The sequence below is a fragment of the Prosopis cineraria genome, unplaced genomic scaffold (assembly GCF_029017545.1).
Source record: "Prosopis cineraria cultivar Desert tree isolate PC_DT_omini unplaced genomic scaffold, ASM2901754v1 PC13, whole genome shotgun sequence".
In the NCBI taxonomy this organism is placed as follows: Eukaryota; Viridiplantae; Streptophyta; class Magnoliopsida; order Fabales; family Fabaceae; genus Prosopis; species Prosopis cineraria.
In genome coordinates this window covers 30,769,811-30,786,971 of record NW_026555344.1, presented here as the reverse complement: position 1 = coordinate 30,786,971, position 17,161 = coordinate 30,769,811, and the positions used below count along the sequence as shown (strand labels likewise).

Genomic DNA, 17,161 nt, shown 5'->3' with positions numbered 1-17,161 from the left:
TGTTTGGACGCTTGTGGGGTTTTGTGGGTTCCTAGAAGTGGTCCCCGAGAATACATCCAAGAGTCGCAACCACTACCAGAAATGGGTTTCCCCTCATCAAAACAAAGCCAAATTCCTGTTTTTGCTGTTTTCCCAGGCTCCAAACACGCCTCTCTACAATAGGGCATTGAGGAGATGACAAGAATTACTCCACTTCGATGTTGAAACTTGAAAGTGAAAGATGGCGAATTCCCATATTGATTCAATCTTTAATCTCCTACCCATCATTCTTCTTTCTCTTGACGTTATTCATGTCTTCTTCTGTTCATGGAGGGCTTTGGCTTTTCTCCCCCACTAGCCCCTTCATTACTCTTTAACAGTTCCCTAACTACGCCCAACAAACGACCTTGTTCCTCTTTACCAACATGTGTATCAACTTTTCGAGGCGACTTGACCTGACCAACGTAATTGCCCAGAGAGAGAGAGAGGGGAACCAGAGAATGAATCAAGAACTTTAACTACAGTATGGCTGGTGATGAATAATGCTTCGGACACGACTCATCCCGATGACATTAAGATGTAACATTAGTACAAGGAAAAGGAAAGAGCTGTGTGACAGCCGTGGAGTTGAGACAATTTAATATCGCAGGATACAGTGTAAAACAGTAAGAATAACTGCGTATAATGTTAACAGCTCGATAAAACTACAAGGTAAAGCCATATAAGATACAAGTCCATAATGATAATAATAATAATAATAATATGGGATTTGCTCCACTTTACATTAAGAAATTAGTGCTACGATAGGAACCCCGTTTCCTTAACCCAAAGTGACCGACTACCAAGCTTCATCCTCTATCTTCCTTCAGTGATTATGGTCACTAAGGATGAGCAGGGCAAGCTTGATGAACCCCCCACCTGACTGAACAGAGCTTTCTACTTCAAACTGCTGAAACTACCCTTCAGAGAGACATGGGCAGATAACAGACAAGAGTCCCGGAGTTTCAGAACTCTCAAATTGACCGCCATGGATGTTTACTATAGCAATTTTTATAACTAGTAACTACACACCATATTTATAAAGTAGCAAAGAGAAAAAGATGATACAAAAATAGAACCCATGTGAAGTGTGGCGCTTTTGTTATGTATGGCCTTGTTGTAGCAGGTAAGGTTAAGTGGTGGTTTATTAACCGTCTGAATTGACGAACTTGTTTATCTCCTCCATGAGGCAATAGAAATGATCATTATTTGGCAGGAAGTAGAAACCGATCGTAGCTTCTTTCAGGAAAAGGAGTCTGACATCTTGACCCGAATCCTTGAGACCTTCTACATATGCGAATTGCCAATCTTGGAGAAGGTCCAAACCAGCCACACAAACAAGACTTTTAGGGAACTCGAGTCCCCTGAGACTTTTTCCTCTGGGGCCAAAAGGGTTACACGCAGGGTGGTCTCTATCTTCACCTTCAGGAAGAAAAGCCCTCCAATACCAATCACGGTCTTGCAATCTCACGAAGTACCTCCCATCCAGTCTCTTCTCTGACTCCGTCCTCTTCTCTCCGCCAAACAATGGATGAAGAAGAATGTTACCCAGAATCTCAACATCCTCCTCGGCTGCCCTCTCCGCCACATGATGAACAATGTTGCCTCCAGAACTATCCCCGGCTAGGTACACATGAACCTTGGGATCTGTTCCGCTTTGAAGCCATGTTCTTGATTTCACCCATTTTAGTGCAGCCCAGCCATCTTCGTAGGCGCAGGGGTACCGGTGTTCCGGCGAACGACGGTAGTTCACGGAGACTACAACGGCCTTGCAAATGTTGACCAGGCGGCGGCAGAAAGTGTCGTAAATGGCGCTATTCGCGGAGGAATGAGAGAAGCTTCCGCCATGGAAGAAAATGATGACAGGGACAACCTTGGTGGTACTCAAGGGCTTTTCGAGCTCTATGTAGCCCCACTTAGCCTCGTTATCAGGAGCTGGTTGATAAACTCGATTGAACAGGCCAGTGTTTCGATCGACGTGATCAAAAGAGAATACTCCGTCGACTGGAATTGTGTTGGCAGGGACCTTCCGATCAAGGAACTCGGCAAGCTCGCGGTTCAATGTTCCATCTGCGCGACGAAGAAGATTGTAGGCCAGCTTGAAATTGGAGATGAGAACCCAGGTGTTGAGTGGAACAATACACTACAGCAAAAGCCAAGAATGTAGGTTTTGGTGATTAGAACGTTAATCAGAGATTTATTGAACTGCAGTTTGACTATATTGATCAGACGACGATCCAGAAATGTTAATGAGAAAGAGAAATGGGAAATTAATGCAGAGAAAGTAAAACAAACGGATGTATCCCTAAAGAAAACTCACAATCACCAAAAGAAAGATCAGAACTTTCAGCTTGTCGCACCAAATGAAACTCGAGTTTTCCAACTTACCGGAACAAGAAACCGTGGCCTACATAGAAGAAATGGAAAGTACAAGGGAAAAAAAAAATTCAAACCGACTCATGAATCATATCATCATCTTATTTAATAAAACCATGAAGAAAAACACCGCCAGCGATCAGAGAGAGACAGACGCATCATCAAGCCCTTGCAATTAAAGTTAAAAGATCAAAACTTTCTCCATAAACTTGAGATCATCAGGACCCGCATCACATAATTAGACAAGGAAAAGATGGGAGTAGAAAAGAAAGAAGCAGGCAAGGGACAAGCTCAACCAGAACATCTTTTTTCTGTCAAAATACCAAAATGTCATGTCCAATGATACAGATAAAAGGAAGGTAGGTACCTTGGATTCATTGAGGTTGAGTTCATTGCCACCAGCCATGTCTGTTTATCTCCCTAAGGACACAGCAGAAGATGAAGGGAAAGCACAGAAGACACCTAGACAACAAGAGCAAGCCAGGCAGGAAGAGGCACCCTTTTATGCCTCCTCATAATAATTATAGGAATTTGAAGACAACGAGAAGACGATGAAAAGGGGATTTAAGCGATGAAATGAGAGGAAGTAGAGGAGTAGGATGTGGGTCTTGTGATGGAAAGCGGGATTTAGGTGACTTGAGAAGAAGAGACACGACTATCTGGACAAAGGGAACAAAAGGAGCTGAGAAAGTTCAACGATTTCAGACACAGAGAGAGAGAGGTGGGGGGGGGGGGGAAGGATGAGAGAGCAAGAAAGTTCACAGGGAGCAGTGCAGGGAGAAACGGACAGAGAGAGGAGAGAAATAGGAAGAGGAGGGTCAAACGCAGAGGAGCGACGGGGATGGATGAACGGAGACGAGGGAGACGACAAAGCAGGCGGCCGAATTAAACTGTTTATGTGGGTCCCGCCCCCCTTATTTATTTCTCAATCCCATGCATATATTATTAAATTATCCTTTCTTCGGAAATTAAAATGTACATTGGCCAAAAATTTTGTATTATCTCAAATTGTAATATATTTTTAAATAAAATTTTATAAAATACACTTAATAATTTTATTTTTTAAAAAATATAAATATAAATTTTTAAAAATATTATTTATTTAATAATCTTAAATCTACTCTTAATTAATATTAAAGAGAGAGAAAGAGTAATATTAAAAAAAAATTATTTAATAAAATCTTAATTTTTTTAAAGTATCTTATATTTTTAAATGATAACTTTTTTAAAGAGTGTGTTATAATTTATGACGGAGGGTATATTGATTTATTAATATTTTTAAAATATAAAATTAATATAAATACATATTTAAATTGTAAAAATATTTTAATTTATAATTAATTTTTTTATCATTTATATATATCCTTTTAGTAGAAGCAGTCTTGTTTAAAATATGACTGGATATTAAATATAAACACTTTTTTTAGTAAAAATTTATATTTTGATTCATGATATGGAATTTATAATTACTTTTTATAGAAGTAGATTATGTATTTTTAAATTATAAAAATTAACTATATTTTTTATTATTAATAAAATATATTCAAATGATGACTTGCATATATAATAAATTTAGGAAAACTTAAGTAATTTAACTAAAATTATAAACAAAATTATTTACAATTAATTTTTATGTTTACTGGATTTGAAAATTTGAAGTAAACATGTAGTATCATAGTTAAATGATTAGATAATTGATTTCCTCCAAAACATGACACACGTATCTCATTTTGTTTTTTGTTTGGGTGGCGAGAGAGAAAGCGATAAATGACCGGTGACTTGCGACCCGTGTACGAACTACAAAGCTTTTGTGGATGGCTATTGACAAGTCCGTTTTGGCTTCGTTTACAAGATGTGTTTAGGTTTTTCTTTTTTCAAAATTAAAATAGACATTCAGAACCCTTATGTTTGTCGTTACCCTAAAAGATTGCTCATATTATGATACAACATCAACGTCTCTATATTTAAAAAGAAAAAAAAACATCGCTGTCTTTAACTTTGATTTAACTTTTAATAAGTAATTATATACTCACTATTAATGTTAATAACTGAGAAAAAGGATAATGATGAATTTATGAGATTAAAGCATAGCAAGAATGATTGTGATTTCTAATCACGTGCGGATAAAATATTTGCAAAAATATAACACTCTTTCAACACTTTTAAACAAAATCAGACTTAATAATAAAATTTATTAAATATATATTTTATAACCTGTTTTTAAAAAAATAAAAATTTTAAAAATAATTTTAATTAATATTTTATTTTTTAAAGGGAGAGAATATAATGAAAATAATAATATTATAAAATATTGTTAATAAAATTTTTTTAAAATATTTGATATTTTAATGCGTTTAATTTTTTTAAAATTATTTTATAATTTAAAATAGATGTAATATAGCTTTTGATAGTATGAAAATATAAATGAATGGTTGGAGGGGTCTCACTCTTTCAAGGAATAGTTTCGGCATTGGCTTGAACTCCACCGCCAGGCCATCAAGTGACATCTTCGTTATTTTTATGCTGCTGATATTTGTCAGCTTTCACCCCAATTAAAAACAAGATTAATTACAAGAAATGTGCAAGACATTTCAAAGTAGACAAAGGTTTAAGATTATATTTATCTTTCTAAATTTTAGATTTAAATTTTATTTAAACATTTGAGTACATGTTGATAAAAAAATAGCACAAAACTATTTTCCAACATTTTAAAACTTATGCCCTGCAGCTTAGCCTATCAATTCCAACATTCCCAGCTCCGATTAAATCAGTAAGGTGAGTAGGCAAAAAAAGGTAATATATGAATAGATTAACATGTAATTTGAACATTGAATTATATGTCGAAAAGTGATTTGAATCATATGCCCGTAATTAATACATTTGAATCTTGAACAATTAAAATAAATGCATACTTACCCTTACAGTTAATTTGAAATTTATAGCAGAGACTTTTTAAAAATAGTAGGGAACACATGGTTAAGAATTTAAGCTCGTAGCCACTCAAATTGATGGGCGTCACCATGTCCTTTATCATAGACTAAGAAAAAGAAATCAACAATTAATCCTTCACCACTTCGGCAACATTCGTGGTCAAAGCCATTGTCTTCCCAACAAGCAAAAACATGAGAAGATTCAAAGCAAGGGCACAAAATAAATTGATCACAAAAATGACAAAGTCAGGGTGGAAATTAAAGGTTTCTTTCAAATACAAGTACCCTATGTTCATCCATGGGATAGATAAGAAAGCCAAACAATAAGGAGCAATATAGTTGAGTGAAGTGATAGAGTTAAGAGAAATCCTTTTAGAATTCAAAAAAAATCTAGGTTGAAACCAACCGAATAGCCTTGAATGAAACCACTGTTGGAGACAGCAAATGCAGAGGTGAACAGCGAGCTACTAATTGCTCGAGTCATGTCCGGATGAACACTGTCCTTAAGAACTATTCCGGCACACTTGGATGATGGACCGGCAGTCCCCCAGGATTAAACGAGCACTTCCTGCGGGCGGAGCAAGGAAACAAAACAGCGGAGACTACGAACGAAAACAGACGAACAGAAGATCAGAGGAGAGGACGAGAACGTTTTTCTATCTGTTCTGTCCGCACCAATGTCTATTTATAGGCTGAGGAATGAGACACAAACGTTGGGTTATAATTACCGGTTAATGCTTCGGTTATACACACATTAAACAACAAACGTTCATGGATTAATGCTTCAGTTACACACCTTAAACAGCAGAAACGTGCACGTCCATTAATCCAAAAATGTTCAACGTTCAACCTGGAGACGTTTGGCAGGCAAAATATTAACGCACAGGATTCGGTTTCCAGAAAACTGCCCAACGCCTCAAGTTCAACTTGAAAACAGCTAAATCAGAGGTTTTTCGGGTAAGCAAAAATAATTATTTATTTAACCATTTTTTGTAAAAATAACCCGGTAAAAGGAACCCAGTGCCTCTTGAACTCGCGCGCAGGAGGGGCGAATCGGCTGATTTCAACTGCGATTGCCCTGAGTTGGCCTGTCTCATGTGCGCGAGGCCACTTCTCCTCCAAGCCCATTTTACTAGCCCACTTCATTCCTTAGTATATATTCACTAGGAGATGTCTTCCTTCAGTCAATGTGGGACTTTGACACACACACACTTTTGACACACATACAACAATCCCCCACATGTGTCAAAAGGATCTATATTCGTCTGTGTTATTCACACGGAGGATAATCACTTTGAATTTGATGTCTGTCGACTTGAACCAAACCTAGACTAATAAAACTTAGCACACAAAAAAATTAGTGTAACTTTGTTATTGAACCAACAGATCTTGAGCATGTGCTAGAGGTCTTATTAATCGGATTATACCCCCACAGTCTCTGCTGTTAACGATAGTTTTGCACGTTATCGGCCATGCGCTCGCCTGGTTTTAACAAATGCTCTAGAGATTTTGCCACAATCTCATAGGAGCGGCCCCACTCCACATTTGTATAGGTGTTTTCATCAAGTGTATCTGCAATGAATACACCATCTGTAAGGACTATGAAAATATTAAGAGCTTTCGCTCAGCCTCCGTTCAATGCATTCTAGCACTTTCTCAAGCCATAGGAAGGGACAAAATTCAGTGCTAGCAGAACTAACAAGTGACTTGTTCTTACCCATTGAACCTTCTTCATAGGATCTCCAATCACAAAGGTTGGGTTGCCATCACCGTTAATTTCAAACAGGCTTAAGTCCCATTCCCCTCGACATTTCAATAATAAATTTCTTCCCTAGAGGTTTAGTTAACGGATCTGCCAGATTTAACTCTGATCTCACATAATCGATTGAGATGATCCCGTCTTTAAGCAGCTGCCTTATAATATTATGTCTCAATCAAATATGTCTACTTTTGCCATTGAAGGTCTTATTTTTAGCCGTTGCTATTGCAGAATGGCTATCACAATGTAAAGACACTAATGGTGTGGGCTTTTCACCTATTGGAATACTTGCTAAGAAGTTTTTCAACTACTCAGTTTCAGTCCCAGCCAGCTCCATTGCAATGAACTCAGAATTCCTTGAGGATTTTGTGTTGATTGTCTGTTTTGCTGACTTCCAGGTTATTGCACCACCACCAAGTGTGAATATATAACCACTAGTGGATTTTGTCTCTTCTGAATCCGAAATCCAGTTAGCATCACTGTATCCTTCCAATACAGCAGGAAATCCACTATACAATATACCATAATTCATGGTACCTCTCAAATATCTCAAGACTCTCAACCAGAGCCTCCCAGTGTTTACTGCCTGGACAGTGAGTATATCTACTCAATCTGCCTACAGCATAAGCTATATCAGGCCTAGTAAAGTTCATCAAATGCAACAGACTCCCAATAATCTGTACATACTCAGATTGAGCAACTGGGTCACCCTTGTGCTTTTTTAATTGCACACTCGAATCATAAGGAGTACTCAAAGGAACATCTTCAAGATGTCCAAACTTTTTGAGGATTTTCTCAACATAATGTTCTTGGGAAAGCAAGATTCCATTTCCATTCCTTATGATTTTTACACCCAAGATTACCTTGGCTTTACCCATATCTTTCATATCAAAATTTGAAGAAAGAAAATTTTTTGTTTCATTAACAACACACATTTTAGAGCCAAAAATCAGGATATCATCCACATACAAGCATATAATCACACATTCACTATTCACAAACTTTGTATAAACACATCTTTCTACTTCAACAGTAGAAAATCCACCAGTTGTCAAAACTTGATCAAGTTTCTCATGCCATTGCTTAGGCGCTTGTTTTAAGCCATACAAAGACTTTACAAGTTTACAAACTTTATTTTCTTGCCCAGGAATCACACATCCCTCAGGCTGTACCATGTAAATTTCTTCTTCTAAATCACCATTTAAAAAAGCTGTTTTAACATCCATTTGGTAAACAAAAAGTTTGTAAATTGAAGTCAAAGCAATAAGAACTCTTATAGAAGAGATTCTAGTCACAGGAGAAAAAGTGTCAAAATAATCTATATTTTCTTTTTGAGTAAAACCCTTGGCCACAAGCCTTACTTTATACTTATCAATTGAACCGTCTGGAAAATATTTTTTCTTAAAAATCCATTTACACCCAATAGCTTAGCTCCTTGGGGCAAATCTGATAAAACCCAAGTTTTATTTTTCCTTAAAGAATCAATTTCAATTTCAATTGCTTCTTTCCAATATTTAGCATCAGGAGAAGAAATAGCTTCATAAAAATTTAACGGTTCATCTTGTACTAGATAAACGTAAAAGTCATCTCCAAAACTTGTTTCTTTCCTTTGCCTTTTACTTCTCCTTAAAACCAAATCCTCGTTAAAATTTTGTTCAAACTCTGAATTCTCAACAGGTTTAGAAACATGCTTAATTTTCAAAGGAAAAATATGTTCAAAGAATTCAGCATCCTTAGTTTCTATAATTGTATTTTGGTCTAAGACATCACTTTTTAAAACTAAAAAGCGATACGCTGCACTTTGTTCAGCATACCCAATAAACATATAATCAGAAGTTTTAGAGCCAATTTTCCTCTTTTTAGGATCAGGCAATAAAACTTTTACAAGGCACCCCCACACTTTCAAATATTTTAAGTTTGGAGTAAACCCTTTCCATAACTCATAAGGTGTTTTCTTCATTTTTTTACGAGGTATCCTAGTTTGTAAAAAACATGCAGACAAAATAGCTTCTCCCCACAAGTTATCAGGGGCAGAAGACTCACAAGCAAAGCATTCATCATTTCTTTTAATGTTCTATTTTTTCTTTTTGCAACACCATTAGACTCGGGAGAATAAGGAGGTGTTACCTCACGTATAATTCCTTCTTTTTCACAAAAATCATTTAACAAAACATATTCTCCTCCTCTATCCGATCTAACCCTTTTAATTCTTTCGTTTAACTGATTCTCAACCTCTGCTTTATATAACAGAAATTTTTCAAAAGCCTCATCTTTGTTTCTTAACAAGTATACTTTAGTATATCTTGAAAAATCATCAATAAAAGTGATATAATATTTTTTACCACCTCTAGTCATGGTTTGTTTTAAGTCACCTAAATCTGTATAAATTAAAGATAGTAATTCAGATTCTCTTTGACTAGAAAAATGAGGTTTTTTACTTTGTTTAGTTTCTGCACATACTTCACATTTTCCAAAATCTCTGTTTTTAATTTCAAAAAGTAGTCCAAGTTGTCGCATCCTATTTATATAACCTTTACTAACGTGACCTAATCTAGCATGCCACAAATCAAAGGAATCAACCATATAAACAGACATATACTCAGAAGATTCAGTCTTATTCATTTCATCAACATTTAGAACAAACAGTCCCTAATTACAATACCCTTTGCCTACAAACACATTATTTTTTGTCATTACAATCTTGTCAGATTCAAATGACACTTTAACCCCAGCTTTCCCTAAAAGAGCAATTAACACTAAGTTAGCTATAACTTCAGGCACATGCAGAACATCATTCAGAGCCAGAGTCTTTCCTGATGTGAGCTTTAAGATCACTTTTCCTTTTCCTTAAACTTTAGCAGTTCGGGAATCAGCAAAGTAAACATGGTCTTCCCCTTCCTTTACAGGATTATAGGTGGTAAACATCTCTTGGCTTGCACATATGTGCTTGGTAGCCCCGGAGTCTACCACCCATTTCTTCACATCAGAAATCAAGAGAGCTTGTGACACCACTGTAGCAATGATGTCATCATCACTGTCACCATCTCGTTGTACCAAATTTACATTTGGCTTTCGAGGCTTATCACGGTTTGCTCTCTTCCTACACTATGCTGCATAGTATCCTGGTTTACCACAGACAAAACAGTCTCCTTTCTTTTTGAAAGAGGGGTTAGAAGCATTGGGTTTGTAATCAGTTTTCCTATTCTTCTTGTCTTTAGTTTTAGAATCATACCTCTTGTTGTGAGGCTTTGTCTCCACCAGGTTGGCTTTGGATGTCATTTCTCTGGTTCGAGCTGCACGTATTGCCCTTGCAGTTGGTATCTTTGATGATGATGTGAGTGATCAAGTCAGTCAAGGACAGCTGCTTCTGCTTGTGTTTCAACTGCTCTTTGTAGTCAGACCATGATTCTGGCAGCTTCTCAATCAGTATCCCAGCAACAAACTCGTCTGGAAGGTTGATGTTTTTAGCACGAAGCTCCTCCAGCAGCTTATGATATTCGTTGATTTGCTCCTTGACATCCTTGTTCTCGGTCATCTCCCATTTGTAGTAGTTGCCCACAACAAATTTTTGTTTGCCGGCATCCTCAGCAGTGTACTTTGTCACCAGGGACTCCCATATCTTACAAGCTTCCTTGTAGACACAGTAGACATCGAACAGATCATTAGATAAAGTGCTAATGATAGTGTGTCGGTATACCTTGTTTGCATGAGTCCATGCAACTCTCTGGGCTTGATCAGTATCAGCAGGAGGCTCAGATTGAGCAAGAGCAGTGGCCACACCATGCATGTCAAGAATAGTGAAGACACGTTCCTGCCAGCGTTTGAAGTTCTGGCCATCAAAGACTTCTATCATTGATATGTCAGGGAATGGCCTTGGGCAGGGGAACGGTAACAGCAGCAGGGATGAATTGACCTCCAGCCGAACCACTGAGCACACCTTCGGGAGTGACATTCTCAGCACCGTCGGTCGCCATTGGGTTGAATAGTTCTTAAGAATATTGGAGACAGCAAATGCAGAGGTGAACAACGAGCTACTAATTGCTCAAGTCGTGTCCGGATGAACACTGTCCTTAAGAACTATTTCGACACACCTGGACGGTGGACCGGCAGTCCCCCAGGATTAAACGAGCACTTCCTGCGGCAGAGCAAAGAAACAGAACAGCGGAGACTACGAACGAAAACAGACAAACAGAAGATCAGAGGAGAGGACGAGAATGTTTTTCTATCTGTTCTGTCCACACCAATGTCTATTTATAGGCTGAGGAATGAGACACAAATGTTGGGTTATAATTACCGGTTAATGCTTCAGTTATACACACATTAAACAACAAACGTTCATGGATTAATGCTTCAGTTACACGCCTTAAACAGCAGAAACGTGCACGTCCATTAATCTAAAAATGTTCAGCGTTCAACCTGGAGACGTTTGGCAGGCAAAATATTAACGCACAGGATTCGGTTTCCAAAAAACTGCCCAACGCCTCAAGTTCAACTTGAAAACAGCTAAATCAGAGGTTTTTCGAGTAAGCAAAAATAATTATTTATTTAACCATTTTTTGTAAAAATAACCCGGTAAAAGGAACCCAGTGCCTCTTGAACTCGCACGCAGGGGGGGCGAATCGGCTGATTTCAACTGCGATTGCCCTGAGTTGGCCTGTCTCATGTGCGCGAGGCCACTTCTCCTCCAAGCCCATTTTACTAGCCCACTTCATTCCTTAGTATATATTCACTAGGAGATGTCTTCCTTTAGTCAATGTGGGACTTTGACACACACACACTTTTGACACACATACAACAACCACTAAAAGTTGCAGAGTCACACCCCATGCCTGGAATTTTACTTCACCATAAGATGCAATCGCAACACCCATAGAAATTGACACCATATTAGCCAAGGTTGTGCTCTTAAAACTCTCCTTCTTGAACAGAGTCCTAATCGAATAAATAGCAACAAGCACAAGGGCTTTGAGCATTTAAATGAAGGAAACAAAGTAGTAAGCATGAGTACAATTAGAGAACTAGAGAGAAAGAGAGTATGGAGCACCAGTAGGTACAGCGAATTTGATGTAAAGCTCCCATAACATTGAAATAGGCTCGACGAGCTTAAAGACAAGAGCAAGGAGGTAAGCAAGGGAGGAGTGGAAAGCTATGTGGATCATAGTGAAGGAAATCAAGCAAGGCCAATTGTGCATCTTGCGGTCAATGATGTACTTTTCCTGAACAATGATGATGAAACTGAGGAAGATCCATATGGCGACATAGGTGTATGATAGAATGACTCTCTTCATAATGCCTTCAAACACATGCATAGTTGCTAGATTTGAATATGAAGCTTAACAACCCCAATCCTCGAGATGGAAAGTCTAATGGATCTAAATAGAAGGAGGAGAAGAGAGGGATCTGAATTTGAATGAATAAATGAAGGGATGTGTTAGATGTAAAAATTGAAGTTCAAAGGTTTGGGTTTCAATTGATAGAGAAAATAAATAGAGAAGGTGGGCGAATGAAAAATGTGAGTCCCACTACTTTTAAAAAATAGCAGCTGTTAAAATTAACAATAAGGGTAATGAAACACTTACTTTAATTGTTCAAGATTTAAAATGTATCAATTATGAGTTTACAATTTTTTTTTAACCAATACAGGTTTAAAATTCAAATTACCTTTGAATTTATAATTAATGATTCAAGTTACATGGATTAATCAAAACTTTCTCACACTTGGTTGACTTTCTTTTTATGTCATGATTTAGACATGCACGTTGTGCTCCATAATAGAAAGCACACACCTTGCAACCTTCACCATTAAGAGCAGAATTGAGAACTTGCGTCCTCCAAGTGGCAGATATCATTAGACCAAGAGGCTTATTGAATATTTAAAAAAGCTATTTTATAATTATAATAAATCACTATGAATTATATGGCTTATAGTTGAGATTCAATATAATTAATACACGAAGTGCGGTGTCATGTTTCTCTGTTTTTCTAATCCCCCCTCTCCACATGATAAGACCATAAAGATGTCAAGGGTGCCCTTAAACCACAAGGTCATTGGTGCAATCTCTTGTTTGGGAGTAAATATAATAAGTCATGTAATTTCGAGGTTGTCCCTGAATAAATTTATCCACGTTATTTACATGTATAATAATATTATTAAGAGTAATTTAGTCATTAGAAAATTCATTTGCATGCCCTTTTATTTTTTTAATTTTAAATTAAATTTATTCTAAAGTTATATAATATTTGATTGAAAATATATACTTCTTTATTTTATTTGCAAAGAATGAAAAAAAAATAATTTTTAGAAGTTAACATATTTAATCGATTAAACTATAAGTGGTAGATTGAAAACAAATAAATTATAAAAATTTAATTTAAAATTGATGAAAATTAAAAGGACTCAAAAATTAAATTCGCCTTTAGTTAATTGCTATTATATATTTTATATTCCTATCATTTTTTCAATCTATTGCACACGATAATTTAAAAATATTCATATCTTATTTAACCCATTTTAAACGAGATATTAAATATTCTCATTCTCATTTCTGTATAAATCGTTCTGATACATACCAAATGAATGAATTATATGTTCCAGTGCACGATAGCATTTCATTTAAACAAAGCATGTTTATATATATATATATATATATGAATTCTTAATGTTTTTGAAACAAAAAAGTAAAAGAAGATAAAGATTGATTACTATACATGAAGAAAAGAACAAGAAAGGTAACGCGGTGGAAGGCTAGAAGCAGTTTAAAAAAAAACAAAGGTAAAGAAAAAAAGTTGGGGGGTGGCAGTGGACAAAGAGTTTCCTGCGTGCGGCCGACGCCAAGACACGTAGTGACAATAAGCCCTGCCGCTTTCCTCTGCACGCATTTTCTTGAATTTACAGCAATGCCCTCAACTGGCAAATCAAATTACCAGCGACGGCGACACATACCTTGTCTGGTAGCGAGTAGGGCGTGATGTCACCGGGTTTCTAGGTTTTTTTTTTCCCTTGATTTTCATTTAAAATTCATGTCGTTAGGGCTGAGGCGGAGGGCTCTGTCGTATTAAGGATCATAAGGGGTGTGGGGAGAGATCAACAAGTGGCACCAGTGTGGGTCCCGCGGCGTGGAGGGCGAGTTTCGATACGATGAACGTGATGAGGATGTAGAAGAAGGCGTCGTGAGTACTGAGTGGGTGGAGGAGCGTGCCTCTTGCCACGTGTCATGGGAGCTTTCCTTTTATGTTGTTGTGATTTGATTGATTGGATTTTTCTCGTCACGTTTGAGTGGTGGGACCCCTTCCTCCCCACCTTTGTTCTCCTTCGCTCCGTGGAAAGCCCTAAGCCCCAAACCAGCGGAGGACACATACTAGGAATTAGGACTCACCTTTGTTGTGATTTTTGGTTTTTTAATTAATTTTTAATTTTTGGGGTTGTGGCATGGGTAAAAAAGGTGGGGGATGTCGTAATTAAATGGGCATGCCGCGTCCTAATGGAGAAGGGCGGCTATACGAGCACCACGCGTTCACATGGTCCCTCAACGATGATGCCAAAGCCAAACCTTGCATTTTGTACGTTGTCTGTTGACTTCACTTGCCTCTCAGTATTATAATAACAATAATAATATTATTGTTGTTGTGTTTATTATAATATAAATGTATTCAATTTAAAACTTATTATCAAATAAAAGTTATATATTTATAATTATTAAAAAATATGTAAATTTTCAATTTTTGTTCTCTTATATTAATAACTATGTTAATTTTTTGTACAAAGGAGTCAAATTGAAAGTTAAAAGGTTAAAGAAAAAAAAATTTATTGGCACTTTTTCTTCAAAAGCATATGACATTTTAAACTTATGGATAAAAATGCTCTATTTTTAAAACTTTTAAAAGTAAAAGTATTCCAAAAATAGTTTAGAAAGCCAGGCTTTTTAGGGCCTTTTGCCATTTAATTGAAAATAAAAACTAAAAAAAATTAAAACTTGTTTTATATTCAACATAGGAGATTAGAGTGGATAATCAAATCTTGTGTCAACCTGAATAAATCCAAAAAGTTTTAGGGGTGTACTTATAATTGTTTTTTATTTTAAACTCATTTTAGCCGCCTAAATAAACCTAAATAAATTCAAGCTAATCTAGACTGGAATGAGCTTAGCTTTAATATCCAATTCCTTTTTTATTATTAATAAAATAAAAATTGCATTCATAAACTTTTTCCTAAACTTTGAGTTTAAACATTTCACACTCCTTAATGAAGCTTCAATGTTCTGATAATTACTTGCTTTGAATATTTTTAAAAAATATCAAGAAAAAATAAAAACGAGATGTCATTTAATATGCTTTCGTATTTAGTCTTTCAATAGTTGGTCTTCCTTTAACAGGGACAGGAAAAAAAAAAACTACACCATAATATTATGTTGCTTGAAAATTTTTATTCTTTTAAAATAAAAAGTGAAATTAACTAAAAAAAATAAAATAAAATAATATTTAATAATCTAATTTTCATGTTAGTTCTAACACTCAGGTGTTAGAATTGGATTTGATTATATGGGGTTCTTTACGTTGGAGAATTTCAACTTGACCCAAATAAATCCAACGCAGCGGGTTGAAATCAATGGAGGATGGGCTTTGGTGTTAATGACGTGGGAGGCAGCGGCACCGTGGAGGAGGTTTTTGGCGTTATGCGCGTTTGGTCAACAAGCAGGCAAGAGGTTTGGACTCTTGTGCCCGTTCTGTCACCCCACTTTACTACCTTCCTTTAAAATGCAGTATTAGGATTAGGTTATATGTATATTGTTTAAGCGCACTCCACTGCAGGTTGGTGAATCCTGACCCCTTATCATTATGATTTATGCGCTCCTCAGCAGAACCGATTCTGTCATTCCCGCCCCGCCTCATCCAATTTTAGTTTTTCAATTTTTAATTCTTCCTAAATTTTTTGTTATTCATAATTTTATCTTTATCATCCATAATTTACAAAAAATATCAATAACTGTTAAAACATTGCTCGCGTGCTAGATTGGACGAATACTGATACATTTATCTGATACAATATATATTCAATACATCAATACTTTCATTTTTTTTAAATATAAGATACGATACTGATCGCTCTCACAAGTATAGAAGATCACAGCAATATACTATTCAAAGTATTTTAAATGTTGAACTCATAGAAAAATTACATGTTTATTATTTTAAATGATTAATAGTTTGACCTTCATGTCCTCTGACCTATCTTTTAATATAAAAAATGATTAATAGTTTGAAAAAATAAATAAAATAGATAATTTGATGAAACTATAATAAAAATAAATTAATGAAAACACAATTATTTGAAGTATTAAGGTTTAGAATTTACCCTATAAGTTGCTAGGTTTTACTCTTTTAGTTGAATCTTTAATCAATTATAGTGATGATTATTCCTAAAATATTCTAATATTCTTTCAAATTATTAGTCCATTTTTAATTAGTATTGAATTCGTTCCTACGATACTCAAGCAACTAATTAAATTGTGAAGTTATAGTTTAAGTCACCACAAGTTTCTAAAACTATCTCTAACCTAGTTATTTATGTTTATTTTTATATATCTAAATTCTTTCTTCACCTCCTAGTCCATCAATATTACCCATAGATTTGATTAAACGATGGTCAGTCATTAAATCAATATAAAGAATAAGAGAAATAAATATAATTGAAAAAAGTAAAAATATTCATAAATATAAATACAAAGAGTCAAAATAAAAAAGTAAAAAACTAGCTCCTGAATTGAGTTACATCCCTACCTTAACTGAATAATTTAAAAATACATAATAAAATTAAATAACACCGTTCTAAAATCTCCAATCATGAAACATGATTGCAAAAAAAAATTAAAGAGTAGAAAAGAAATAATTATGATTTATAAAAGTCCTCATTTATCTCACTTTCAACTTTCAAAATGCTTCTATTAGCTTTAAATATCTCAAAAAGAATTCTTGAGATATTCAAATATCTAAAATTAATTAGATGTGTTTTTTAATCCTTGTTATCAAAATAAAATATATTTAATTTAACTAATCTTTAATTGATTGGATCTTTCATTTT

General features: G+C 35.5%; 1 protein-coding gene across 2 annotated transcripts; it reads right to left on the bottom strand.

Moving 5' to 3' along the window:
• Window positions 1–701: 701 nt before the first annotated feature.
• On the bottom strand, window positions 702–3,164 carry LOC129291441 (gibberellin receptor GID1B-like). 2 transcript variants are annotated; one of them, XM_054928787.1, is made up of 3 exons: window positions 2,762–3,164; window positions 2,339–2,425; window positions 702–2,161 (listed from the first exon to the last, which is right to left on the bottom strand). In XM_054928787.1, exons 1-3 carry the CDS (start codon window positions 2,798–2,800, stop codon window positions 1,166–1,168), a joined length of 1,122 nt encoding a protein of 373 aa, XP_054784762.1. In that variant the 5' UTR covers window positions 2,801–3,164; the 3' UTR covers window positions 702–1,165. The 2 variants fall into 2 exon arrangements, with proteins under 2 accessions (XP_054784762.1, XP_054784763.1); XM_054928788.1 differs by lacking the exon at window positions 2,339–2,425 and having other exon boundaries at window positions 2,762–3,159.
• Between the last annotated feature and the right edge of the window lie 13,997 nt (window positions 3,165–17,161).

Excerpts from the sequence above, each read along its gene's own strand:
- LOC129291441 (XM_054928787.1), bottom strand. The coding sequence starts at position 2,800 with ATGGCTGGTGGCAATGAACTCAACCTCAATGAATCCAAG. Across the intron at positions 2,426-2,761 it reads TCAACCTCAATGAATCCAAG|GCCACGGTTTCTTGTTCCGG; the intron begins GTACCTACCTTC and ends TCTTCTATGTAG. Across the intron at positions 2,162-2,338 it reads TGATCTTTCTTTTGGTGATT|TGTATTGTTCCACTCAACAC; the intron begins GTGAGTTTTCTT and ends CTTTTGCTGTAG.